At 42.0% G+C, this 26,987-nt stretch overlaps 1 protein-coding gene across 2 annotated transcripts in view; it reads right to left on the bottom strand.

Moving 5' to 3' along the window:
• Window positions 1-26,987, bottom strand: part of CABLES1 (Cdk5 and Abl enzyme substrate 1) — a 72,018-nt gene that overhangs the window by 3,509 nt on the left and 41,522 nt on the right. The window contains exons 4-8 of one of the 2 annotated variants that reach the window (XM_050330867.1): window positions 23,778-23,855; window positions 13,392-13,491; window positions 11,732-11,888; window positions 10,842-10,945; window positions 772-878 (exon numbers count right to left, since the gene is read on the bottom strand). In XM_050330867.1, the coding sequence (XP_050186824.1) occupies window positions 772-878; window positions 10,842-10,945; window positions 11,732-11,888; window positions 13,392-13,491; window positions 23,778-23,855 (546 nt within the window). The remainder of the gene's footprint in view (window positions 1-771; window positions 879-10,841; window positions 10,946-11,731; window positions 11,889-13,391; window positions 13,492-23,777; window positions 23,856-26,987) is intronic. The other variant, XM_050330875.1, reaches the window with a different exon arrangement.

Here is a 26,987-nt window from a genome sequence, read left to right on the forward strand (position 1 = left end):
TGCTCTGTTTTGTGGGCACATTTCACGGCACAAATTTGATCTCACCATCTCACCCTTCCCCTCCACTAGAAAAGCAGCTGAAAAGCTTTGACATTTTTAGTAATAATATTTCATCAGAGGTCTTACGCCGCATACAATTTTGTTTAGTAACAACAGCTTTATTACCGGTGCTCTATATGCAACTTTGCTGCTGGTTATGGTTGGTCAAATACAAACTGACAGTCTTTCCATGTACTGCAGCATAGTCTGGTTACAGAGCATCATGGCTCAGTTTCCTTCTGGCCACTAGGCTCGAAGGAAATTATCATTACTTCAGTGGAGCAGTATGCCTACCCTGCTACACTGGAAACAGAAGAAATATTACAACTTTGCTGTGAAGCTGTCCACTTGTTTTGCTTCTGACGATGCTTTCTCGACAAGGCACAAAAGTCAGCATTTCTCTTTCCTCAGTTTCTTTTAAGCTAAGTGCCATAAGCTTAGAGACTCTGTTGTATTATTTTTCTGGGTATTTTAGAATAGTGCACGCCCAGCTTGCATCCTCATCCCTTAGATTTCGAATTTGACACCTGACTGGTGCATGTTTGTACATCCCTCTATCCTGTTTACTCAGCCCACTAACCAAAGCAATTATCTGACCTACTCTGCACCTCTGCTGGTCACTGCTCCTGGAAGATCTATCAATGCTGTGCTTCCCCTCACGTACAGCAGGAATTGCACTGAAATGTGAGACAGCTGCATCACGTTGCAGCCTTATCGAGCTTTGCAACGTACCTTCTTATTTTACTGAGGGTTAGCTTGATGTGAGGGAACTTCTCCTTAAAGGTCTCATTCATGTCCTTCTTGAGATCTGATGGCTTCACGTAGTCTATGACTGTGGTCTGTAACACACGTCAAAAGAGAATTACTCTTTTGGTTTGTAAAAAACAAGATCAATCAATTCCCAGAAGCAAGGAATACCAAACAAGTGCCACTCAGTCCCGATGCTTTCAGTAGATGGGAAAATTAAGTCTGAATTAAGGCAACAATTCGTGACTGCTCCATCGAAACAAGTGACCTTTTCAGCACAATTCTTGAACAACACACACCTTATTAGCATCCCTGAAGTATTACTAAGTGTGAGTTTAAGATAAATGTGGGTGGAGGAAACCTACCTGAAAAGCCTTGTAAAAACAAACAAAAAAATCATCACAATGACTGTTTTGATGACCAGATTTGGTGTGCATATCTCCATGAGGTTTTGAGACATACTGAATTTCTCTCAAATTGATTCTCCAAAGAAACTGCTGGTACAAATTCTTGACTACCATAGTATACATTTGTGATAAAATAGGTAATTACCCCCATGGCAGGTCACTTCATTGGAGTGCAAGACAGCAATGCTGCTCTAAGTTAGACAGTAAGTGGGCAAAAGAGTTAGGACAACATTCAAAGTGTACAACCTATTTCCTTTGAGCTTCGTATTCCTTTTTGTTACAACCTAAGGAATCTCCCTGTGTTGCAGAGGGTTCTCCAGACCAATACTGCAATGCCAGTGCCCTCATCTATGCCCAACACTTCTATTGTTCCCTCAGTCTTTTCTTCAGGTACCATTTTGCCCAAATCCTCTGTCACAATTCATCTGGTCAGAATCTACCAGCATGAACAACAAACCAACCTTTATTTTGGGAATGTGTCAAATATATTCTGGGCTTTGGCAGTTCTGCCCCTTGGACAGAAGCAGAGAAGAACCCTAGGTTGGGCAGCTGGGGGACAGCATCCAGCTCCCTGCCAGTTTTAAGCATGGGCAGTGAGAGAGCAACAGTGTGCAGTGCTGTGAATTCTTCTGCTTGTAAAATAATATTTTCCTTCTAATTTCTGGTTTTGCTTAACTTGTATTATGGCAAAGGGCTGCTAACACCAAACAACAAGAGGTGGAAAAAGGCATGCAAAACTCTGGAGCTTTGCTGTAATATATCCTCATGGGAATCTAAATCAGCCAAACAGACTGACTGTATATATATTTTACTCATAGTAAATGGAAGGGCTGGAGGAAGAGAGAATGCAACGGCTCTAGACAGAAAGCAGACAATTTCTTTTATCCAATCATGTTGTTCTCTGGTTCCAAAATAAGCATGAAGGGGAGTAAAACATACTTCACCTTTCCTGTGCTTTATTTAGGAGCTATGGTACTGAAATAATGCAGAATTATAGGAATTTAAAAGAAAGTAGAGCATGTGTTTCCCCTGAATAGCACACAGTAGTATCTGAGGTAAACACACTGTAACAGGAAAAAACTATGGGTGGAATGGGGTGTTGTTATGGTCATATACACATTTTAAAATGTGGGTCATTCTGCTATCTGATTTGCAGTGAGAGAAGCATCATCTGTCAGATAAATTGCTCCCCACTAGGTCCTGGCAGATAATTCTCCTGGGCACATCACACACAACAGTTGCCTAAAGTTGTTTTAAGTATAAATGCTTGTGTGAGCCTCCTCCAACACACTGAGATGTTAAGTACTAGTCCAAGTTTTGCTCAGTAAAGGGAATAATTCATTAAGGAAATTCAGTGCTATTAAGCAAAGCTGCCCCTTATAAGAAATCATCAATTAGGAGAAAGCCACATGTTCAGCCACCCCTGCTGCCCTGCGTATGTATGGATGAACTTGAGCACAGGTCTGGACAGACAATGAAGTGCCACTGAAGTTAGAAATTCATTATGCTGCCTTGATGCTCAGGCAGGCAATTTGCTACCACACCTGAATAAAACAAAGAGAGGAAAAGACAGGGAGGAGAAACTTTGTCCTTCTTTGGATTGGTAGGAAAGTCTTCAATGGAAAATGTGAGCCTGCCCGGTTTTTAACCACCTGAGGTTGGAAGGATGTATGCATGTACCGTGGCCCTTCACTGTAGAGAGCTTCTCATGTGCTTCATCTCACTGGCAGGGCTCAGCCCTCTGAAGAAGAAGAAGAATTAAGATCTTACCAACTTCTCCTTTCCTTTCTTTCCCTGGAACATCACTGCTTGCCTGCCTACTCCTTGGCATTGTTGCCAAAGGATCATCAGCAAGCTGGGTGCTTCTGATGTACAGATATGCTGGGAATTCCATGTGTTTAAGAGGTAGTGCTACAAGAGGGCACTAAAACAAGCTACATATGATTTTCAGACCAGTGCCTTCTGCTACTCGAGGTACAGAAACATCAGTCCATGCTGCTCTTGCTTACAGAGTCAAGAGACACTAAACACATACAGGTTACACACTATTAAATCCAAAGATGATTTTAGTTACTACCAGACAACTTTTGGTTGTCTTGGGCAATCCTAGAAACAGTGAGCTCGGTGTTACTGTGCAAAGCTACCTGACACCTTATTTCATGCTTCACTACAAACCTAAACGCCCGTTGTTTGTTCTTCATTACCACAGAGTTTTATCTTAATTATCTCCCTCAAAGTGATCATGTGTTTTTCTGGAAGACTTGTCTTTGGCTCTCTCCAGGTTATCTTCTTCTCTTTCCCAGAAGGAGAATGCAATCACGTAAGAACCTTACCTGCATGACAGAAACCACTTCTCAGCAGAAAGGGCACGGCAGTGGAGGGAGGGCCTGTCCATCTTCCAGGCTCAGCTGACAGGCTTGCACAGAAGTTATGCCAGACAGCAAGTTTCAGCTGCTTTCACTTCTAACAAGTAGGTGCCAGGGTTACCCCAGCTCTGGAGGCAATTGTGCAGAAGGGGAGTGAGCCTCATAGCAGCAGCAGCAGCCCCCTGGGGTGCAACTTTCTCTGTGGCTGCTCTGCAGGCACTGACTTGTTTTACCTGGGACTCCTCTAGACTGTGGGACATTTGCCAGAATTCAGCTAAATTCTCTTTAGAAGGAGAAAAGCTCTTTTAAAAATTTTCATTTAAAGCAAAGCACTCAGAGGCTGAGACTAAGCAGACAGCTTAAAATTGAAAATGGTGAAGAGGTACAGCTATTTTTAAACACAGAGATTTGCCAGTTTTGTCCTGTTGATAAGAATCTCCCCCCTCCAACTCTGAATACTGCTGCTTCCTGCAAGACAACAGTCTCTATGATATAAATCACAATAATGAAATCCAGATGAAAGCTGGTGTGTGCTGGTTTTGATTCATGTAACAGGATAACGGCAACATGTTTGAACACACTGGCTCTAAGGCGACTGTCTCGTCTTGTCAGTGCCATGCTGGAGAACTCAGCTAACTGCCCTTATTCTCAAGAAAAGGATTTGTGTAAGTTCTTTTTTTTTCGCCCTTCTTTCTTTTTTTTCCTTCATAGCCGCTGCAGAAGCTGACTTTGAGCAATAATGGGAATGCTGCTTGCCCAGCTGGTGCCTATAAAAATGCATCTTGTACATGTGGGACCCTGCCCACCAGAGAAGCAGGCAGCAAAAAACCCTAAAGAAGATCATTGAGAGGTAATTTAAAAGCAATGCTGAATCAGCATCTGTTGAGTGAGCAAATCAGTTACCTCCTGAAACTGTTTCTGGCCAGGCACCTGAGCACCTCTCTTGCTATTCATGCCCTGGCTGGGGTACAGCACTCACAAGTCTACAGAGAAATCCCAGTCCCCAGCCGGGCTCCAACCCAGGGCACCTCATGCATCCCGCAAATGCCTTGGCATTGAGCAGCAGCCCCTTGCCCATGAAGAACAGAGCAGAGGAAACCTCTGGGATGGCCCAGTGACTCACAAAAACCAGCTGGGATCTGACAAGGGAGGGCTTAGACCCAATGTTATCCTTCTCTGCCTGCTCTCTGCTCAGCATTTACACTTCTGTTCTCTGTTTGAGGCCATGCTGTTCCACCTGAGTTGCCTGCCCAAACAGAGCTCCCAGGTGGAGGAGAATACGACTGCCTGTCCAGGACAAGTCTGGTATTGCCTGTTGGAGCACTGTTCAACACTGATGCTCCAAATTTTGTGAAGAGTTTGCAAATATTTCCCTAAAAGGAGCACAGCCTTTTTTTTTTTTTTTTTTTTTTAATCCAAACATACTTTCTTATACATAATATTATTCCCTGCCAGTCAAGCACTCTGTACTCTCAGAGCTGTTAGACACAAGAGCAACGCACTGGGAACTACCAAACTGTCTCTCTCATACTCTAATCTCCAATGTTTCCAACTTCTGTCATCCATAACCGTCTGTCTTGTTTCTCACAGCTTATTTGCACGAAACACACTTCAGTTCAGTATTCAGCAATACTCCTTCATGGGCTCTCTTCACATTCTCTGTATACAAATCTGTGCATGTGTATTTTAGTTTGGCGATGGAAATTGCACAAGACTAATGAAAACCTTGATATATGGTAGCTGACAGATGCCTGGACAGCATGATGAACGCTTCAGCCCAAGTCTGTACTCTGCACACTTTTTGCAGGGCTGGCAGTTTTGAACTTGGAGCTTAGCTTGTGTGTTATTCACAAGCATTTTCAAGCAGCTGCTTTCTCATAGGAAAGCTGTATATATAGTTTCATAAATATGAGAGGAGAGAGGATGCCTGAAATGGCTGGAAAGACTGGCAGGATGAAATATTGTTGAAAATAAATCCTACTTTGGCATACAACCAATAAAAGATGATCTAGCCTTGGATGCCTCTACCTCCTGCTTAAGAGGGATAAAACCAGAACAAAATAGGTGAATAAAATGAAAGATATATGATAGGCTCTCTTCAGCTGTCAGTACTGTGTGCCCCTGACAAATTTACTTCACAGAGAGCAGACAGAAGACTGATACCTGAAACAGACTTTTGGTAGGTCAATGGTAACTTCTCAGCCAAACAAGAAGTGAAAAGAAGTCAATGACTATGCACTGCCTGGCTACCTTAATGCACACCATAGATGACCAGCTATGTACCTATTAACTGTCAGTAACCTAATTCATATACTTACTGCTGAAGATGCATATATATGGAAAATCCTGATAGAGCAGAGGCTTAAAACTGTGATAAAAAATGGGACAGACTTCTTATTATAATTAAAAGATAGACTAAAATAAGATATTTCTGTTGTTAGAAAGTTACTAGCATTCAAGGATCTTAAACTGGAAGATTTCAAATTTCACAAAGCAAATAATCTCAAAACTGCCTCTCTGAAATTAAGTACATGAAAGGATGCCAGTTTATTTTATATTGTTAACATGCTGGAATTATTCTCAATTAATACAGTGTGTCATTGCTACAAAACAGTTGTTTATTGGAGTCTCAGACAAATGTAGCATCAAATGCACAGAGCACAGGGTTTAAACATGATTATCTACCACCACTGCAATACTCTGCTCCCTGAGACTTTTGGGTACAAGGTCAGCAGCTGATAAAAAAATCAGTCTGGAGATACTTAATTTACAGCTACGGAAGTGGCTCGAAGAATAGGGTGACAGCACTGAAGGACACTGGCTGTAGTGGAGTCCTCCTGACCTTGATGCTCCCTTGTGAAAGACAGAACGGGGGAGTGAGAGACCAAATGCATTATGTCATCATGCAGGGCTTTTGTTAGACCAAATGGCCAGGGCAGCAAGCAGTTCTAATTTTAAAGTCACACTGGAGGACTAATATTTAATAACACAGCCTGGCTGTGCTTGATGCTAGTGCAGTACCTAGCAAATGAAGGCTGACAGACAGCACTGCAGGCTTCTGTGACGTGCTTTTTTTATTACTGGTGTAGAGATGTCAATTTATTTTTATATAATTAAAACAGTACACTGAAATTGTAGTTCAGTATCCAACCCTAGTTCCACATCTATCCCTTGGGCACAGATGGATGGATATTTCAGGGACGGTATTACAGAAGGATCACTCAGAGTCAAGGTGCAACTCCTCTGGGCTTTTCTTTTGCTGCAAGTTTTGGCAGCGTGCGGTGGGCAGTTGACATGCTCCTGTGTTTCTGTGTTACCAACAAAAGCAGGACTTCAGAGTCAGCCTCATGGCTGTTGACAGTGAGTTTTCTACTTCTGCACAGAAGGAGTTTCTGCTGGAAAGAATGCAGGGAGACCAGGGAGACATTGATGAGTCTGTACGTTTCCTAGTCTACATGATATTCTAGGAAAGAAATTACTGCTCTGTCTGGTAGATAAAGTTCCTGTTCTAGAGAGATTTAAGGATCTGAAAGAATTCCTTTTTAGCAGTATCAGCCAGGAAGACATCTGTTAACCGTGACATGATGCTTCCCTCTTCCCCCCCACCCCTCAGAATGAAATTTTTCTACCTCTTACTGTTTATATTGTGGCAGACATTGCAGACTCTCCTACAAAGAAAACACAAAATTAAATAATATCTCCAGTGTAGACCAGAGTTTAAATACAACTAATACAATTAATAGAAGCTGTAGAGTTTGTATTAGGGAAGTAATGAAGAATACTTTTAGAATTGTCCCGAGAGGCAATTTGTGGGTATTACTTTTAGAAATACAACAGGGAAGTGTATACATTTTCAAGCCAGGAACTTCACTACAAAAAAAAAAAAAAAAAAAAGACCAAACTGTAAGCACTTCTTCCCCACAGCTATCTTCAAGGAGGAAGCACAGCTCCTCCTTGAAAACAGCTGAGGACTTGCAGTTAAAGCTCCTCTGCAAGTCAGGACTAATTCAACTCTGTAAAATTAAAAGACTCTAAAGCCAATATCAGTGATGATAAACTCGGGCTCCACAAATATAGAGCACATTGAGTGCCAGTTGCACAAATTTCTGAGTAAAATTCATGCTGGACCACACATTTTGTCCCTCTTACGCCTCGGGATAAAGTCTGCAGTGTTTACTGATGCAGCATTCACACAGACCTCAACAGAGCTTTCCCAGAGGAGAAATCCTGGCCTGCAAAGCATGAGCCAGGCTCAGGGGAGTAATATCAGTGCATGTGGTTCTATCCCGCAGTCAGTGCCGCAGCCCAGCATCCACTCCTCTTGCACACCTTCCCCCCATTAATTACTCTGACATCCATAAGGAGGGGTGAGGGGAGTATCTACAAGCTTGCAGCTGTCAAGCATTAATGCTAAATCCTGGCCAAGTAACGAAACTTTAATTACAAGCTGCAGCTCTCCACACACAACAAAATGTTGTGTGCTGACATCAGAGCCGCCCTCAGCTGCTCTGGCGCTTGAAAGAGGCAGTAATTACAGCTGTGTTCTGCTTGGGACCAGAGGCTGCTCTCAGTCTCTGTTCAGCAGCTCTACAGCTCTGCGGTCATTTGGCTGAGGTCTGTCACTACCACAGTGGCTGCACATGGTCAGGAAAAAAACACGAGTTTCTCGGTGGCCCCAGACTGCAATTTGCTTTAATTGCAGCATACGCAGATTTTTATATTTGGGGAAGAAAATTACTTGAAATTGCTGTGAACACTGATGTGAACTGCAGGGGGAGGGAATGCCAGCTGAGTCAGGAAAGTCTAAAATGGATGTGAGTAAAGTCTCCTATGTAGCCAATATGGCCTTATATTCACCAGCTTTACGCACAAGTCCTCCTTGCCTGAGTTGAAAAATCCTATTTAACCTGCAAGCTCCCAGGACACACCTTTTCTCCCTTTTCTTGGCTGAAGGAAGCACCAGCTGCTCGTGAAATCTTTCAACTGAACACTGAAGAACAACCACCCACTTTTTAGCTTCTTGCAAAGCTGTGAAGTTCCTGTGTGGCATCACAGCTTTGCTGCTTTAACAACAGGCAGGCAGGCGATATCCTAGAACAAGAGAGCTCTTGGCACATTCCTGTGATTCCCACTAACAAAAGGAACATAGCACTTAATGCCTTTCAGCCCCTTTTTAGATTAGTGCCAGCCTTCAGAGAGGGAGATGGGAGTGCACAGACCCTCAGGTAGTGCTGAAGAAGTGATGTCTGGAAGGCAAATTTGGGCAACCCCCCTCCCCAGAATGTCAAATAAGACAGGTTTTTGGAACAGCAGTAATTAACACCTAGAGAAAAAGAAAAAGCAGGGAGTTCTCTGTCAATGCAGATATATTCTAGACAAACAATTGCCCTTGAAGTCCATTTTTCACCTTTAAAGTATTTAACCATACCTCTGTCACAATGAAAATTCCCTGTCAGCTCCATTTTGCAATAAAAGTGCAAATACAGACCTCAAAATGCTATAGTCAACCAGTAAATGGAGAAGAAGAGTATTGAACAGCCACTCCTGGGTGGAAACCTCCCCTGTAGTATGTTATCATGGCTGCCCTATTTTGACTCACCCAACCATGTCCATCACAACACCAAACTGAAAAGGGATCAAAGACCCCAGGTGATCCTACAAGACTCATGCTGCCTGGTGCACATTAGCAGCTTGAGGAAGGTCAGAAACAGAACCATGACTGCTAGAGCTATGTTCATTTTGGATGTTGGCTAACAATGTCTTTCTCTTTGATGGAAGACAGTTCCCTGTCTATGACAGTAGCCACATCAAAACCTGACAAATATTTCCCCACACAGATGTAGCTGCCATAAAAGGTTGTCACTTAGTGGGTTGCCAGGCAAAAAATAACTTGTCAACTCGTAAAGGAAAACTGGCTGAAAGTAAGCAGAGGACATTCTGGACTTCCCATTTGGAAACCTAGGATAAACACAGCCTTAGAGCTCAATTAAGCCTCTGTGTACAGCAGGCAGAACGCTCCTGCTAGCAAAGATAATCTTCAATCTACATGAAACACTTAAAATTCATTTTGAAGAAAGAGCACCCAAGAGCAAAATTACCCCCATGGTGGAGGGCAGATGAGAACATACAAAGACTGTATCTTTACATACATTTGCAATTTCTTAACTTATATCTTCTGCTCCAAGTTAAGCAAGAACACGGACAATGCTTTAGACATCGGTGTTTCAAATCAAATTTGAAATCTCTAGACTTAACAGAAGTTAAGTTCAGAAGAGTTCACAGATATTGCACAATGCTGTCTTTGTTCAAGATTTTTGACAGAGATGAAAAATCACTCTAAATACTGAAAACTCTGAATATTTCTATACTAATGTGATTTGAAAAGATATAGAGGGCATACAGTTTTTGAATTACCTGGTAAATGTGAACTCAGGGCTTAGAGAACAGCAAAATTATATGAAGCTCCACAATGACTTTTATTCCTGGCAACAAGTTTTCATCTGTTTATGCAAATGTTTGGATTTGTTTCATTTATCATACCAAAATTAAAAAAAAAAAGAATCTTTTCTCTACTCCTACTACTACTCTGGATAATCCAGACAGATACATGCTCACATGTGTATGACTGCACTGCACCTTGCAGCAGTCCTGCCAAAATAGCACACCGAAGCCTACAAATGTGCTGCAACCAAGAAAAGGCTACAGAAGTCTCTCACCAGAGAAAACACTGAGTTAGAGCAGAGAGCAAGGAACAGTTACATGTCTGTTTTGTTAAGGGTTTGAATATAGTGAGAAATATACAGGCTCTACTCATAATTGCTGCAATTTAAAGGAAGGACTATCCCATGGTGAAATTAATACCTGGGAAAAAAAGCTGTTCGGAGGAGTGAATGATAAGCATCAAAACACAGCGCAGCTTCATGACTTCAGAGAAACCCCAATGGGCATCCTCCTATTTTGTAATAGAAGCCAATTCGAGGAAGTATAAATGTTCCTCTGAATGCGAGAGAATGAACGCATTGTTTGAACAAGCCTTTCATCTAAAGCGTTTATGAAATACAGTGGTAATAAAAGCGTTTACTTTTGTAATACCTCCACAAGTTTGTTTTAACATGTCCTGGTAACTGTCATTTAGAACAAAGCATTCCAAACAGCTGTTATTACTAGATTAAAAATAATAATAATAATAATAATAATAATCTTCTTAAAATACAGCCAAATGCAACCTCAACCTTCAAAGTTTTGTTACCAAAATTTGTTTGTGCTACACTAAATCACTTACCATATATGAAGGAAATATTAAAACCCGCTTATGTTTGCCACATGGCCATTGGGGATCATCTAAAAGATTTGGGTCATATTCAACAAAGTCTCCCAGGTCGCTACCTATAAAACAACAGTAAACATAAGAAATGAATTCATTACCTCAAGAAATCTCTAGACTTAACAGAAGTGGTAAACGAGTTCACAGATATTGCACAATGCTGTCTTTGTTCAAGATTTTTGACAGAGATGAAAAATCGCTCTAAATACTGAAAACTCTGTATATTTCTATACTAATGTGATTTGAAAAGATATAGAGGGCATACAGCTTTTGAATTACCTAGTAAATGTGAACCCAGGGCTTAGAGAACAGCAAAATTATATGAAGCTCCACAATGACTTTTATTCCTGGCAACAAGTTTTCATCTGTTTATGCAAATGTTTGGATTTGTTTCATTTATCATGCCAAAATATCTTAAGCATATAGTGCTTTGGCTTATGCTTTGTGTCCAGCTTTGTAAACACAGCCCATTCCAGCCTAATAAAGGTCACAAGTGGAATTTACACCTTCAGCTTATGACTACTGTGTTGCCACTGTAAATTTTCCATAGCGAAGGAGGGTAATGATAAGACTGATGCAGGAGGAACAAACGACAGCGATGACAGGAGGAGGCACACTGAGTGCCATCAGGGGCTGTCAATATGACCAACGTGCTTGTTTACTTTCCATCGCCCATAAGCAAGCTTTGCTAAACAAATGCGGGATGAACTGTGTTCCACACACCACATGAGACTGTATTTTGCTTAATTAAAGCTAAAAGGGGTACTGAGACACGTGCCCATCCTTCACAATAACTGCCTATCATCATTGTGCCCATGGATATTGAAACAAGCTTCTTGAGAAGTTACCTGCGTCAATGCTCCCCTGGGTGCTGTTAGCTCTTCCTAAAGAAAGGCTACGATGGCTTGCATTGCGAAACTGGGAGAAAGATGAGGTGGAATCTATCGTGTTTCTCCGTGTTGCCAGAGCATTGGTGGGAAATAGGAACTGCGTATAAGAAACCGTCTAAAAAAGAGTCAGAATGGACGGACAGTTACTTTCAGCCCAGCTCGACCGCAGTGGGATGCCTTCGGTGCACTCCAATTTGAAGCAGGAGAAGCCAAATTAATGGAGGATTTTCTGGATTTAGTAGTTAGGCACAGATGAATAAACACCAGTCACCTACATTTGCTTCAGTGCAGTCAGTTTATCCATGCAAAAAATGCTTTTGCAAAGGCATTAATTCTTCAGCAAAACAAACACACACACACACAAGCTCTAATACACTGGATTTACAAAATCCTACTCAAGGGTCAGATTTAAAAATATGTCAGTTTGGTCATGTTTTTTTCAGTGGGCCTTCCCTGTAGCAGATTTCAGCAGTGTCTTTACTGAACTAGCATCATCTATACAGGTTCCTCAGCACACAGCTGCCAGAGGCAGATCACCGAAAAGTTGCTAAACTGAAGCACTTTCTCTTCTATTTTTCTTCTTTAGGACTTCATCTGGTAGAGTCTTATCAGTGTAACAAGTGAGCTCCAGTTCACAGCAATGATTGTAGGAGATCATTTACTACCTCCAAACATGGAGTAAGTGTGAATGAGTAACTTGTGACAAAATTATTTTTAGAGTGCACTGATTCTCTGCTTGTACTCTTGGCCAGGAATAGGCTATGCCTTGCTTCTCGTCCGCTTATTTTCCAAAAATAACATTGTATTGAAGAAAAAAAATTAGTCTCAGATTCTAGACTGGTTTATGAGGAGGTCAGAACAGGTATCAAATAAAATATGTGAGCTTTCATTTATTTAAAAGCAGACAGATTGTCCTCAGGAATTTACAGCCTGTGGTCTGGCCTGACACCTGGTTAGGTGAGCACACCATGTGTAGCAGCATTGACCTAGGGCCTTTAAATGCATATATGACAGCAGACTGGGTAAACTGAACTGTAGAAAGTAAATCATGCTTTCAGGAAGAAATGTTTTCTTTTATGACTAAAACTGTCTCTCCACTACATATTTCTTTAAAATGGATCACTTCCCTAAAGATTCATAATTACTTATTCTATTCAAGTGAATGAACTCTTGGATTTTGAAAGACTCATCAGATTCATGCTACTACTTTCCTGCTCTTTGGAAAAACATATTGTTAAGCAAAATTTTATTAAATACAATTGAAAGCAAACAGAATTACAGCTTACAACTCTTACCAGAAATTATTTTCAAACTCCTTACAATATACTTTGCAGTGATAGCTCCTGCTAGAGCCAGGGGAGGGCTGTGTAATTCAGTAAGGCTTTGGAGATTTAGATATTGCCAGAGGCAAATTTCTTCAAGGATACAGAGTTGTTTGCATTGACAGCTTGGGCAGTCCTCATGAATTTTTGCTGAGCTTATTTACAGTTGCACATACTGTGCTTTAACTACTGTGTTACACTGCTAGTTATAATTTATATTTCTGCTCATTATTAGTTAAGTCATTTTTGGCCTTATAACATAAAATTAAAGCGAGTAGGAACTGAAGCATCCCCACCTTCCCATCTGCTCCAAGCTCCACACCTTCAAGACCAATTATCTCTTTCAGACACACTCCAGTAGAATGACACTGGCGTCCACCATCCAGCTTCATATCCCTGGGAGACAGAAACAAGAGCAGAAATACCTCTTAATACACACACCTTGTTCACCTTCCACCACCCAGTGCTGAAATAAGGTGCAGCATTAATCCAAACATGCCAAAGCAAAGCACAGACCAGACAACATTTCCTATGGAAAATACTTGTGTTGTCTAAAACACATTATAAGAGAAAACCCTCACTTTGTTCCAGGTTGCAGCTCATACCCCACTTATGGTGCAAAGCAAGGTTCCCCATCATTAGGCACCCCTGACAGAACCTGTCACTGGGAAGGAACTGGAAGTCATAAACACTTCAAGTGAGATACAAAAATTCAAAGCCCTCCTGGTGGAGGCTGCCAGGAGAAACTCACTTTTCCATCCCCCTGGGATGGAAACTTGGGGATCTACTTTAAAAGGATTAACCCACCTGGCATCTTACACTTGGACATAAATGAGATGCCTGAGACAAGCAGGCTGTAGCCCATGCTTTAGCCTCATGATTAAAATGTGAGCTAAGGCAGAAAAGACTGAGCAAATTTGTGCTCCACAAATGACAGCTGCACATAACTCCAGACTATTTATCTCGCAATATTTTCCTGGCTGATTTCCGCTGAGGTCCAAGTATGTGCCTAAAAGTCTGTGCAGGAGAGATGCTAACACTGAGGCAGGGAGAAGGCCTGTAGGCTCTTCATCCAGTTGCAGGGCTGGGCTATCTCCTGCTGTGTCTCTGTGCACCCTCATTCCTTGTCTTTCTTTTCCAACTTATCACACATTTTATTTCTCTGAAACATGGCAATCCTGAGTCCCCAGTAAATCATGTACCTTACTGCTGGAAAAATCCAACACGTCTATCTTCTGGAAAACATGCTTCAGGGACAAAGGAAAAGACTGTATCAAGTTTCTAATCCCAACACAGTCCTCTTAGTTTCTTCATTAGAGTTCACTTAGCACAGTGTCATATTATCATTCTTGTTTCCTGGTATCATGTTACTGAGGGGTTGGACAAATAATTATGTAAAAATAACCCTCTGTGAGAGCCATGGTATTAGCCTCTCCATTCTTGCGCAGAAAGTGTTTAAGAGAAATAATTCTCATAAAGATAAATGCCAAATAGTAACCATTTCAGCAGGTCTTACCTATGAAACCAATGCACAACCTGAATCAGCCCTTGAACCCAAAAATGAAAACAACTATCTGAATAACTTGAAATCAGAACAGTTCCGTTTCCTTCCATTCAAGACCTTACAGACACAGAGCAAGAAATAATGCTGTTACAACTTTGAAAACAAGTCACAGAGAAATTTTTCCACGCAACTATAGATAATTCTGTAATTCATCAAATGGAAATCCATCACCCTTTGAAGAGTCAGCACAACAGCTTTCAAAATTAAAGAGCAGCTCTGGGGACTGAAAAGAAATCAGTAGCTCTGGAAGCAAGGAGCAGGGTCAGCTGGCATGTATGAGCATATACAGGGATCATTCCTTGACATCAGCTGAAGATCAATGGACACTAATGCCTCCATTTCTGTATATTTCTGATGTTTCTAAAGAAGACTCTCCTTTCAGGACCCTCTGAACAACATTGCAGTCATTCTCCCTCATCTCAGGTGTTTTGCAAAGGCTACTTGGGGTCTTCCCCTCCTCCACATATTCTCTATATTTCTAGGTGGTATATGATTGCTTGTGTTGTAAAATGGAGTAATAAAATATTACTCTTTGGAGAGAAATGTGTCCATAAAACAGAGAACTAAACTTCCTCTCTTGAGGAAAATCAGCACCAAACAATGTGCAGTTTCTTAGGAGCACGTAAATGGAAAGGCTCATCTTGGCTTCTACACATCCTCCTCTCACTCATAAAAGACCTCGGTGAACACCTAATATGGAATTCCTATGCTATTTTACTGTATCCTTTTTGAGTTCCCTATCATGTGACCAACAGCAAGTTAGCCAAGTTTTTGCAGGACAGGCCTTGATTTTTTCCCTCCCTCCTATTAAAGACAAAGGAGTTCATGGATGCCTCAACAAAGCTCTTCCTGGGAGAGCAAGCCCAAGAGTTGCCACCCTGCTGTTGGGTAGAGCTCCAGCACAACTGCTTCCTCCCCACATCCCCAAAATCCCAAGAGCAACAGCGAGGAAAGACCCGGGGGATGCCTTCGCCTAGCTCTCTCCAGATGGCAAGTCATGCCTAGAGATGAGTTGGGATGGTTGTTTGGGTACATCCACCACACCAGTGTGGCCAAACACCACCACCAAGTTCTTCAGGACACGTGCACTCGTGTGGCACCACAGCCGAGGGGCCCCGAAAGGGAGGAGCATAGGGAAGATAGGCACTTCGTATAAAAACCAGCCAAGCTTTCACTGTGTTTAAGTTATTTAGGTTACTAATGGGACTGAGGAATTGCACAAACCAACATACAGCACTTACACATATATATCAGTATAAGGTGCTTAAAAAATGCAGAGTAGGAAAGATGGTCCTTGCCAAAGAGGTTTTAAAGGGAAGGAAACTTCCTTTCTCCGCTCCTGTTTTATTTCCAAAAGTACTTTTTAACAAACTTTTCAAGGGATTAGAGCAGACACAGAAAAGCAAAAATAAATCATGGGAACTTTTACTACCGTCACTTTATTTGAGCAGGGAAGACTAGAGGAAACGAGAAGATAAGGGATAACATTCCTTTAGGAGGCAAAAAACTAGATCCCAGTTGCTGTCAAAGTTTAGGGAGTTACTCTGATTTACATCAATATCAAGCTCTAGGTATTCTATTCATGCATACCATTTCCAGAAAGCTGAGCAGTGTTATAAATTACACTCGAAAGTAAGCATATTATTTTAGTTATTCAGGACTACAGAATGTTGAGGAATACATCTGAAGGAATCTCAGGTAGCTGAGACTGAGATGCAGACTGAAATGCAGACTGACTCCGAGTGGGAGCCTGAGACAAGGGGCTGTGAACAGCCAACCTTTGGGATAACAAAGGGCAGGAAGATGGGTAATGCCAGCCAAGTGAATGGACAATGGGAGACGCAGCAGGAGCCAGGAATTGCCAACCTTTTAGATAACAAAGGAGATGAAGACCAGTGAGCCAACAAGGTGGATGGACAGAGAGAAGGGGCAAGGAGCAAATAAGAGGTGGAGTGAGACCTTTGCTCTGGGAGCCTCTGAGGTCCCTTTGTTGGGGGTGCTCTTCAGAGGCACCAGCTCGAGCTGTTTCTGTGTTACTGAGCTACTGAGCCGTGAGTAAATGGATTTATGGAATGAGATATCTCAGACTCTGCTAAGGGAAACCTGGGGTTGAACTGGTAAGGAATTGTGGTCTGACTGAGTGTGCATGTGCTGAGTTTAGGGAGTGAAGCAGGACACCTGTCGGCTCACTGGAGCTGCCCTTTGGGAAGGGGCTTCAGTCTCAGCAATTAAAGTCTCTGGACTTGGTAGCATGATGGAGAGTCTCTTAAGTGGTCAGACTGGGTACTTTCCTTAAAAAGGAAAAAAATTTAAAGTTTCTCACTCTAACAGTGTTCACAGATTTTCTTGGAAGAACACCAGGTGACTTGGGATCCCAGATTTGCTGTTGGATGGTGAAAAGTTTTACTGAGCAGATAGATAAGGAACAAAACAAGAAATCTCATCACGTTTTTTATTAGCCAGGCCAGGATTAACAGAATATAAATTGGATGCTGTTACCTTTGGAAGTATTACATTTCTTTAATGAACCAAATGTTATGCTTTGACGTGATCTACAAAGTCCCATGCAAGACTCCTGCTGGGCACTTGCTCTTTAAATGACAGTAACAGTTGAGCACTCTAACCCATGAATAATTTAAAAGTCCATGAAATATTAAACAGATTTCTAGGTACATGAAAAAGCCTTCTGCTTACTGAAAAAAAGGAATCTGATAATTGTTATTTAGATATGTCAGCCTTCTGTAACTATATTTTATGTTTAGTGATTCCTGACTCTTAATATTTATTTCTAAAAGCAAAAGCAGTTCAGGAGACACCAAGAAAAGATGCCATTCTCATCTGTCACTGTAAATAATTTCTACTTATCATCTCTATTTACAGGGACAAGGGAAATGACAGCTCTGGAGAACATGCACTGCCAGCCAATACAGCAGCAGATTTCCCACTGCCTGAAACTGCCTGCTATAACTGATCAAGAGCTTCCAGAGCCTAATTCCATTAGTGTTGCCAGAACAACTCCAGCTGCAATTTAGAGGGAGAGGAGGCAGAAAAACTCCTGGAAAGATGGCCCAAATGGGCCAGTTTCCCTTTCCTCTCTCCAAAGATATTTAGGTGTCAGCACACCTCTTTTCCTGATGTTTTGCCCAACACAGAGTAAAAGTATTAGGAAGATTCATTGATTAACTTCAATTAAAGGGAACAGGGCAACTCAAAAGAATGAGCAATGGTGGCTCTATAAAATTCATACATGAGACGATTAGTTTTGAAATGTCCCACTGAGGGAAAAAAAGCCCTCAGATTTCTGTGTCTTTCTGTAAAGCTAATACATGCTTGGTTTTCTTTTTTTTGTTCAATTTGTGAGAAGGCTAAAAGAATGATAGGCCTACAGAACGATAAATGCTCAGGAAAAGAAGTCAAGATTGATGACTCAATCAAAACTGCCTCGCATACAAAATCTGCTGGGGAAGAACAGAAAGGAACTCGGTAACAAATCTGGAGGACATAACAGAGTATCCTGCTTTGCTGTCTGCTTATTGCTACTATCCATATGGCAATTTAGATGCTCTCATTTGTCCTGTAATATTGCCTTTGGAATGTTTTCCACACTCCCTGACCAGCCAAACAACTGATGGCAGGGATGTGTCAGGGTGCAAGGCAACCTCACCTAAATGCTTCTGGTTTTTTGCCTCATTTTGCATATGACTTTCTTACCCAGCTTAAACACTAAAGATGAACAAAGGTTGCATGGTTTAGGTCAAAAAGGCTGTTGGGAATACCAGGTCTATGAACTAATTGATCATTGTGGTTAGATGTTATCTGGAGTGATAGTATTGAAAACCTCTTGATCCTGGCATCATTGAATTCATTAATGTTCTGGCCAGCAGTTAGTTAAATTCAAAGTTAAATTCAGCAGTGACTTATATTTAGAAACTGGATGAAGCTGGTTAGTAGCATTTCTGAGAAGGACACAAATTCTTTTTATCTAACAACTTGCTGCTTTACTTCAGAAGAATGGTCCGCTTCCTGGGCTTCAATCCATTTGATTACTCATACTGCATTATTTCCCATAGCCGGAGGCAAGTTTTGTCAGATGAATACCTATATTTTTGTCAAGGCAGCAATATGCAGCAGCTATGCCTGCTGCAGATACATTTCTAACTCCTTAATAAATTCAATGCCACGAAGAATAAAAGATGAGGTGAATTGGTCATTTTTATAAGGATGTGCATGGTCTGATGCTCTGTTTTCTGTCCTGTAGCTCCAGCCCTGCCATCAGTCAGTCACTGTCAGCCCTGTGGCTGAGAGTTCAATGTAAGACTAACCATGCTGCAGTGCAGCATTTGGGTGACCACCAGCTCTCCTCCTCCCCTCCAGGTCCTCCAGATTTGTCTTCTGGACAGGACTTCACAGGAACTTGGAAGCTCTTGAAAGGTTCTTACATCACAAAAAATATCACCAGAATAGGTATGATTTCAATCCATGAATGCTTTTGCCATTGATATAAACAAGCCTAAAAAGTCCCTTCTCAAAAACATTTTTAAATTATGAACCATAATGCTGTGTGCCAAAGGAAAAAACCCAACAGAATTATAAACCAAACTAACTACACTACTTCTTATTCTTGGGGGAGAAAGACAACCCGGTACCTTCTTCCTCCTTGACAAAACATCTCTGACAGTGACATTGCTGTCACCTTTTTTTTTTTGGAATTGCTTAGGCACCTTAAAATACTAATGAGAATTGGACTTCTCATTTGGCTGCAAGCATATGCAAAGCATTTTTGCAGGCCACCATGTCCTGCAGGCCACAAGGTGCAATTCTGACAACATCTGTGAGAATTGCCAGAGTTGTACCATCTCCTTGAAGCTGATAGAGAAGTGGCACATAGAGAAGCTTTGGCAAGTAATGGAGAATGGGTTCCCCTCTTCCCTGCCCAGGATATATGCCTTTTCCAGAGTAGTTGCCTGGAGGCAAAGCTGAACCTGGTCCTTCTCCATCCTGGCTCGGGTCACACAGTGGGTCATTCATGTGAGTGTCCTTGTGTGAGTGCCCTTGCACAGACCATGCTGGGGAGTGGAGTGGGCAGAAACCTTCCTGGAGAGTCTGGCCATAGCAGTTACTCTTTAGGGACTTGAATGCCCGGAGCATGACCTGCCTAATGGCTAAAAAGCTAATATCTGCTGTGTCTGATCCCCAGCTCCTGTCTCAAAGGGCTGAAATCCAATTCACCTCCAACCATCTGGAGCCCATTTCCAAATGAATAATTCCTTCAAGTCTCATTTAATCCATCGGCAAACAGCTTCACTCTTTGGTTTGCCATGACACAAATCCCCTCTGAGGGCCCCGAGCAGGTCAGCATGTGGGTGTACATGCCTGTGCTGAGTGTGTGTGTGATGGGGCAGCTGCTTGCTGTTGACCTGAGGCATCTTCCCCTGTCTTGGAAGAGGAATAGTATCAAGGCTCAACTACACTTGCTGTGAGCTGCCACTATGACAACCAACCTCTGACAAAGGAGGTGTGTGCCACAGCAGTTCAGGGGATGCACAAGGTGCACCTCTGATAAAAATGGGAGGTCACTGCCTCCAATTTTCTGCCCATCTGCAGAACTAGATGGGGGTTAATTCTCATCTGCAGCAAGGAAGATATGAAGAGGACGTTGAGCCAGAAATCCAGTCTCAATACCCTTCACAAAGTAGCTCTTTCATCTTCTGGAATATTATATTTAAAGAAGAAAGAGGAACTTGAAGAACAGTATTAGCGTAACATTACATATGATCCTTCAAATTTGCAAGTATTACTAAAGAATATTGGAGTGTCAACATGACCCATGGTATAACATCAGTGAACGGTGCAAAAGCAGAGAAACAATTTTTCTAAAGCACAGGTATCTCTCCACAATGGTAAAAAAAGGTTCAGTAGTCACTGCTACATTTCCTCATGAATGTGTTTTGTTTGTAAACATTACTGCAAAAATATTTGTGTGGTAACAGCATGTGTGTTGCACAGGTTACCAAGATTTTTGTTCAGCATAAAAATTCATATTTTGAATACCCTTTATCCTTAAAGGTTTCCAATACATTGAAAAAAGGAGTAGCAACAGCACAAACCAGCTGGTCTAGAAAAGCAAGCTCTGGTCCAGTCCATTACCCTACTCTTGGCCATGGAAACAGGTAAAGTTGTGCCTGTATTCATGTCACTAGCAAAGATGCTGACCATCTTAGTGTCATCAGATCTGGAGAGACTTTATGTCCCAGATCCACAAAAGTACTTGCTTCTCAGTGACTCCAGCAGGAGATAATCCATCTCAAAACCTTTCTCAATTTAGTTTTACTTCTCTCCCTTTCCCTCACATAAAAGCACTTGAAGCTAAAACATAAGGTTTCCATCAGGCTCAAGACAGGGACAAAATTCTGAGGACAGAAAATTCTAGTTATTAGATCTGTACATGATTTCTTTTTCTTCCCACATCAGTCTCTGCTTTATACATTTCACTTCTCCTCACTGTAACAGAGAAGAGTAGAGAAAGTAATTCTCCCAGTACATGGTGTCCTTCCTTCTCAGCCTCAGCAAGTACCATCAGATTGGCCTTCTGAAACTTCAAGGAGAAAAACCTGTCATTCAGCAGCAGCAGCCTCTGTGCTGCTCTGAGTGTGCCTCCCTTCAAAAGCCTCCTGCCAGCTTCACTTCAGTGAGCTGGCAGCTGCCCAGCTGCTGGGGAGGGGGATTTGGGAAATGTATTCCAGGGGACACCTCAAACTTTATCCTCTCGTGTATACTTCTATGACTGTCCTCCCTGCAATCCCCAGACCTCCATTTGTATTAGTACAGCCACTTTAAAAACATGGTTTGGAGATTTTGGGAGGGTTCTGGCTGTTGTAGTTTGACCTCTGCATGGAGGATGGGCAAGTGAGGGACATAGTCTAGAGTACACTGCTTGCACCTCATTGGTGAGGGGTGATGCTGCCCCATCCACCCTGGGCAAGTACACAGAGTTTAGCTGTGACTTCAGGAATTGTTTTTTACAATGGATCTGCTCCTGCAGTTATCTGCCAGCATTGATAGAGTACAGCTCTTCTGAACTGAATACAGTGCAACAGGGGCTGGCAGCCTCCACAAAACACAGCTGTGCCTGCTGATCTCCTCACTGGCCTTAGTGCCCGTGAGTCAGAGCAGAGGTGGAGAAGCAGCAGCAGCTCCACTGCGTGCTCCTCTCATATGGAACAGTCCTTCTTGCCTGCTCATCCATCCTACTCTCCCACTCCTGCCATGGTTTCTCCAGTCAAATTTCAGATGTGCCCATGGTTCTCTGTGATGATCTGTTTCTTTTTGCTAACTACTGAGTAATGTTTGCAGAATATAAACCAGTTGGGATATCTTGCCTGGGGACAGACATCAGCAATCCAGAGATTTAGAGAAAGCAAAGCTAAAGGATGCTGTCACTACAGTACTTCAAAAGAGCATCCGGTGTCTCTCCCTCCTCCTCCTCCACATCCAAAACGTGCAATGAAGTAAGCAAGCACTGTGCAGCCTGAACAGAGTGGCTACAGTTTATGCTATACTGCCTCATCTGTTCTTTGCTCCAGCTGTTCCTGGAAGGAGGTGCCACTGAATTGTTTCTCTCTTCCTCTGATGCTCTGGGAGAAAGACAGAGGGCATTTTTTTTTTTTAAATCTTGGCTTTTTAGCAAAGGAAACAGGGCTGGATTGTTGTGTACTGGCACTTGCTACCTTCTCATCCCATGCCCTTCTTGCTGTGTAAGACATGATGTGCTGGAATAATATTTAGTTTTGCAGCTGGCCTCATTACGGATATAATTTAGAAGGTATAAGCAGTCATCAGCATTTCAAAATATATTCAATTTTCAATAAAGAGGAAATTTCCACAAGGCAATGACCATAAATGAATGACAGTATACTCAAGAGCAATGAGCAAATCTGTCAGTCTGTCAAGAATTTGCCTGATGTGTCATCACAATTTAATTAAGGGAAAAAATTACTGCAAGAGACAGCAGACCAAGTCAACCCTCTAAAAAGGTACTTCCTTCCTTTGTGCATTAAAAGTTATCTCCCTTTGATTTGAATTACTGATGCACAAGCAGCTTGTGATAAATCTTTCTCCAGAACTAAATAGATGGCTGAAAAGTATGAGCCAAATTCACTTTTTATACATTGGATAAATTTGACTCTAGATGGTTTTTGGGTCTTTCAAACCCACCTCAGCGTATCACCTGATTATTTTCCACAAATTTTGTGCCTTGCAATCACTGAGTCAACCCCAGCTACATGGACTTTCTCAGCTCTCTGGCATGTGGCCATGGTAGACACACTTCACTGCCCTGCCCCAGGGGCCCTGAGCTGCTGCCCACCAGCACTGCCTTTTCCCAGCCTTGTGCTGCACCTCTGAAGGCATCCAGCTGGTTGTCAGGCAACATCCTCCAGCCAAATCCAGTTTCTTCCACTTCTATAGTTTCAGTGGAAGACTGAAAAGCTTCCTCAGTCTTTGGAGAACTACTTCATTCTGAAGAAACTTTTCTATCAGAGGTATAGTGTCTCAGCATGTCAAGGGATGCAAGGCAGCTGGATGGACATTGTACCAGCTATGAACCTGTACAGTATTATGACCAAGATAATCTGTTTTCACTGACTGAATGATCTGACCAATGGCTAAAAGTACAATAAAAAGGTATTCTGTTTAAATCCAAATGTTTCTTTATAGTTCTGGAAATATGGATACTGTAGCACCATGTTTGCATGGGAGAATGAGAAAGCTAAGATGACTTATAAAATTGAAGTTATGCTGTCTAGAGTATTTGTTTTGTCCAGGATGAGTGAAGTCAGAAGAAACAATAAAAACAGTGCATTTTTCAAGAACATCGATTTCAGAAGGGTAGTTTTCTCCAGCTTAATAATCACAGATACCACAACACATATAAATAAACTGGGGACTGAAAGCAGTAGTTTTAACCTGGTCATGTTCCAGAAGGCAAACACACCTAAGTGCATTTATCTCTTCTCAGAGCAGATATGTAAAAGCATTATCCTCCATCATGCTGTTGTCTGTTATCAGGTCCACATGCAGGCCCAGAAAGACTATGCAGTACACGTATAAATATACATACCCGACTTGGGTACAGTCTCGATATGGCAGCACTGAAAATATGCTACAGAAGGATCTTCTGCTGCTGATAAGGACTATTCTAAAATATAAAAGAAAATAAAAGAAATCAAAGACTAAAATTTAAAAATCCCACCACAATAAGCAAAGCAACAGATGTTACCACTGAGGAATTCGTAATCATAAAACTTCCATAATGGATGACTCCTCCCTCCTCTTTTTTATCTCACAGGTGTTGTGCTATGGAGTCTTTACAGAAGTGCTGAAGCCTGTGCCATAGCAAATAAGCTGTAAATGAGCAGTGGAGTCCCATCCCCTCTGTAGGCTTTCTAGGAAAACTATCTTGAATATATTACTTGGAATCCAGGATAGATGCTTTTCTAGTGAAAGGAGAGGCATGGGACCGTTCTGACAACTCACTACGATGGCTGAAACTAAACAGACAAATCCAACAGCACCCCACATAATACACACCAACAACTACTGGTGATGCACACCACAATTCTGTGGCTGACTTGGAGTCTGCATTTGTTGGACAAAGAATTTCTGGCTGCTGGTTGTGACCTTTCTCTGCTAAACCAAAGGACTCCCTTGATTTTCAGCTTCTTGTTCCTGAAATAGACTTCATCCACGGATCAGGCTAAGTCTGCTATTGTCATAAGCTTTCAGATCCTTTTACTGTTTTCAAGGCTCCTCCTTGAGTCTTCTGTTTTTCCCCATCACCTTCTCCTGGTCTCTGGGAATTACCACTGACCTCAGCAGTTGAACATCTTCCAGTCTTACCTTTAAGATTAGTGTCTAGCCCTGATGACCTGCCAGCCTCTGTGCTCAATAGTTACATTAGCCTTCTTGGTTATGATGTTGCATTGATACTCAGGCATGTCTGATCCCACAGTTCCCTGCCATTTCTCCTGCAGCCCAATGTCTGTCTCAGTCACTGTCAGGGCTGAATTACTCCTACTGTAAACATGGCTTGCCTTTATTCCTCAGGAATTCCTTAGGCAGTTAGCTCAAGATTTGGTTACATGAAAGCATATATTATTTGCCTGCAGAGAGCTTATCTCAGAATCCAGGACACTCTTAGAGCAAATGTCTTGTATTTTTAACCAGTCTCCAAATCTCTGCAACATCTGCAAAATCACTGTGTGATACTGTCCTGGTTTCAGCTTTGATAGAGTTAATTTTCATTAAATCAAATAGCTTGGAGCAACCTATCTGTTACACAGTCACACTGCTGCCTTTAGGCATCAAGCTCTGACATATCATTAAGCAACATCAAAACCACCTTGAGGTGAAGACCCACTTTCCACAAAATAGCATGGACTGTCAGTAGTTACATTACTATAGTTTTGGAAGATGCAGATTGGTAAGAAGCCAAGAAAAGCTTGATCAAGATGTAAGATATAAAATGCCAATAAATAACTGATTGTTTATAAATATACCCTCTTTTCTCATTACCTTCAGGATGCTGAGCATTGTACAATTGTACTGACTCCTCTTCCCTCCAAAGTTGGCCAACATGCTGCACCACGTCACATTCCTCTAAGTGATGACAATCTGTGCTATTTTCTGATCTGATTAGTGTTAGAATTTACTGCAGTTTTACCTTTCTAAAATTCTCCACTTGTGGTGACAATGCTAGAACCTACTGCTACGTTGGTTGTCAGGGCTATTGCACTTCCTCGCTTGGCTCTCCAACATTGATTTTTCTGACCTTCTCTCCCACAGATCTGTATGTGAGGATTTCACCTGAATTTTTCGTCCTTTGTCCTGCACTGGCCAAAGCTGGAAAACAAACCCTAGGAAGATATTTTGTTCTTTACTATCCGAAAACCAGCATAAGTACCTATAAATCCCATACCAGTTAGGCTGTTATTAAAACACTGTTTCCTTAAGGGACCAGCTTAGTCATCGTTCTTGGAAAAGGTTTAGCTCCCCAAGAGAGCCACTGCACATAATGCTTGGAAAAATGCAGAATGATTGATTTTCCTTCTCCTGGGTCATTCTGTTATAGTAATCCTATTTTCTTCCTCAGAGGCATGTTTAAAAGCAAAGGGGTATTTACCCTATAATAAAGGAGGGTTTCTAATAATAAACATGCACAAACCTTCAGGAAGCTCTCCTGCAGCAGATGAAGTATGATTTCATTATTGTCTGAATGCTGTAACACTGCTTACCTATGGTAAATCTCAGATCCTGTAAGATGGTCTCATGGTGCAGCAGTAAGTTACAAAGCAGGAGGGAATAATTTTTCACATTTGAGAACGGCAATCCACAAGCAAAAAAGCCCTGGCATATGATTAATTTTGTGCTTGCCACTGCTTATTGCTGAATGGTTGCTACTCACAACAGCTTGCTTGTTCACTGGAAGCCTTGTTTGCTGATGTATGAAACTTGGCACAGATTTCGAGGCTGACATCAGAAAGCATCTTTGAATTCGGAAAACCACAGTACCCGCTAAGCATATTACCCCCCTCCCTCTGGTTGCTTCTGGAAATACAGCTCTTCCACCAACGCCCTACACCTCCCTAAAAATACCACTCAACTCTTAATACTTAAAGAAAAACAAACTGGTGCTTCCACGTCCACAAGCAAAGACAACAGTAGGAAGTTACCACAGAACTGTGTGTATCAGAAGGAATCAGACAAGAAAGGAAATAAAGAGCACCAGCCCAGCCTGTATTTTTTTCAGATTTTTTTTCCCTTGGGACCCAAGGATTGCCTCTCTTTCCGTAAACCGGCGGGCCCTCTTTACACAAAGATCTCCCACACAGAGTGTGAGAGGAGCCCACGGCCTCCACTGCCAGGATGCCACGAAACCTCATCTGCAGAGCTGCTGGAGGAGGTTGATGCAAAACAGCCTTAGGAGCTGGACTGGAAGGGAAGCAGGGAAGGCAGTGGTCAGATGCTCATCATGGAGGGATAAACACCAGCATTTTATGTAGAGGTCAGACAACATGCATGGAAGTAAAAAAAATTCTGAAGGCCTGCAAAGGTTTGCTGAGCAGGAAGTCCAGAAACTTGTCACAAAGTATGCTTTGGAATAGAAGATGAGGTGGAAGCCATTGCTGTTCAAGAACACGGAATTATTGCTTACAGGAGAAGAGCATTTTCCTGTATTTCAACTCTTCAACAAACCTACGATCCTGTGCAGCTCTGAATGAGCTATCTCTGACATCAAAAGCTGTCTGAGAGTGGGTTTATGTGCCCTGAT

Source organism: Myiozetetes cayanensis, unplaced genomic scaffold (genome assembly GCF_022539395.1).
Source record: "Myiozetetes cayanensis isolate MyiCay16 unplaced genomic scaffold, myiCay2020 scf1, whole genome shotgun sequence".
In the NCBI taxonomy this organism is placed as follows: domain Eukaryota; kingdom Metazoa; phylum Chordata; class Aves; order Passeriformes; family Tyrannidae; genus Myiozetetes; species Myiozetetes cayanensis.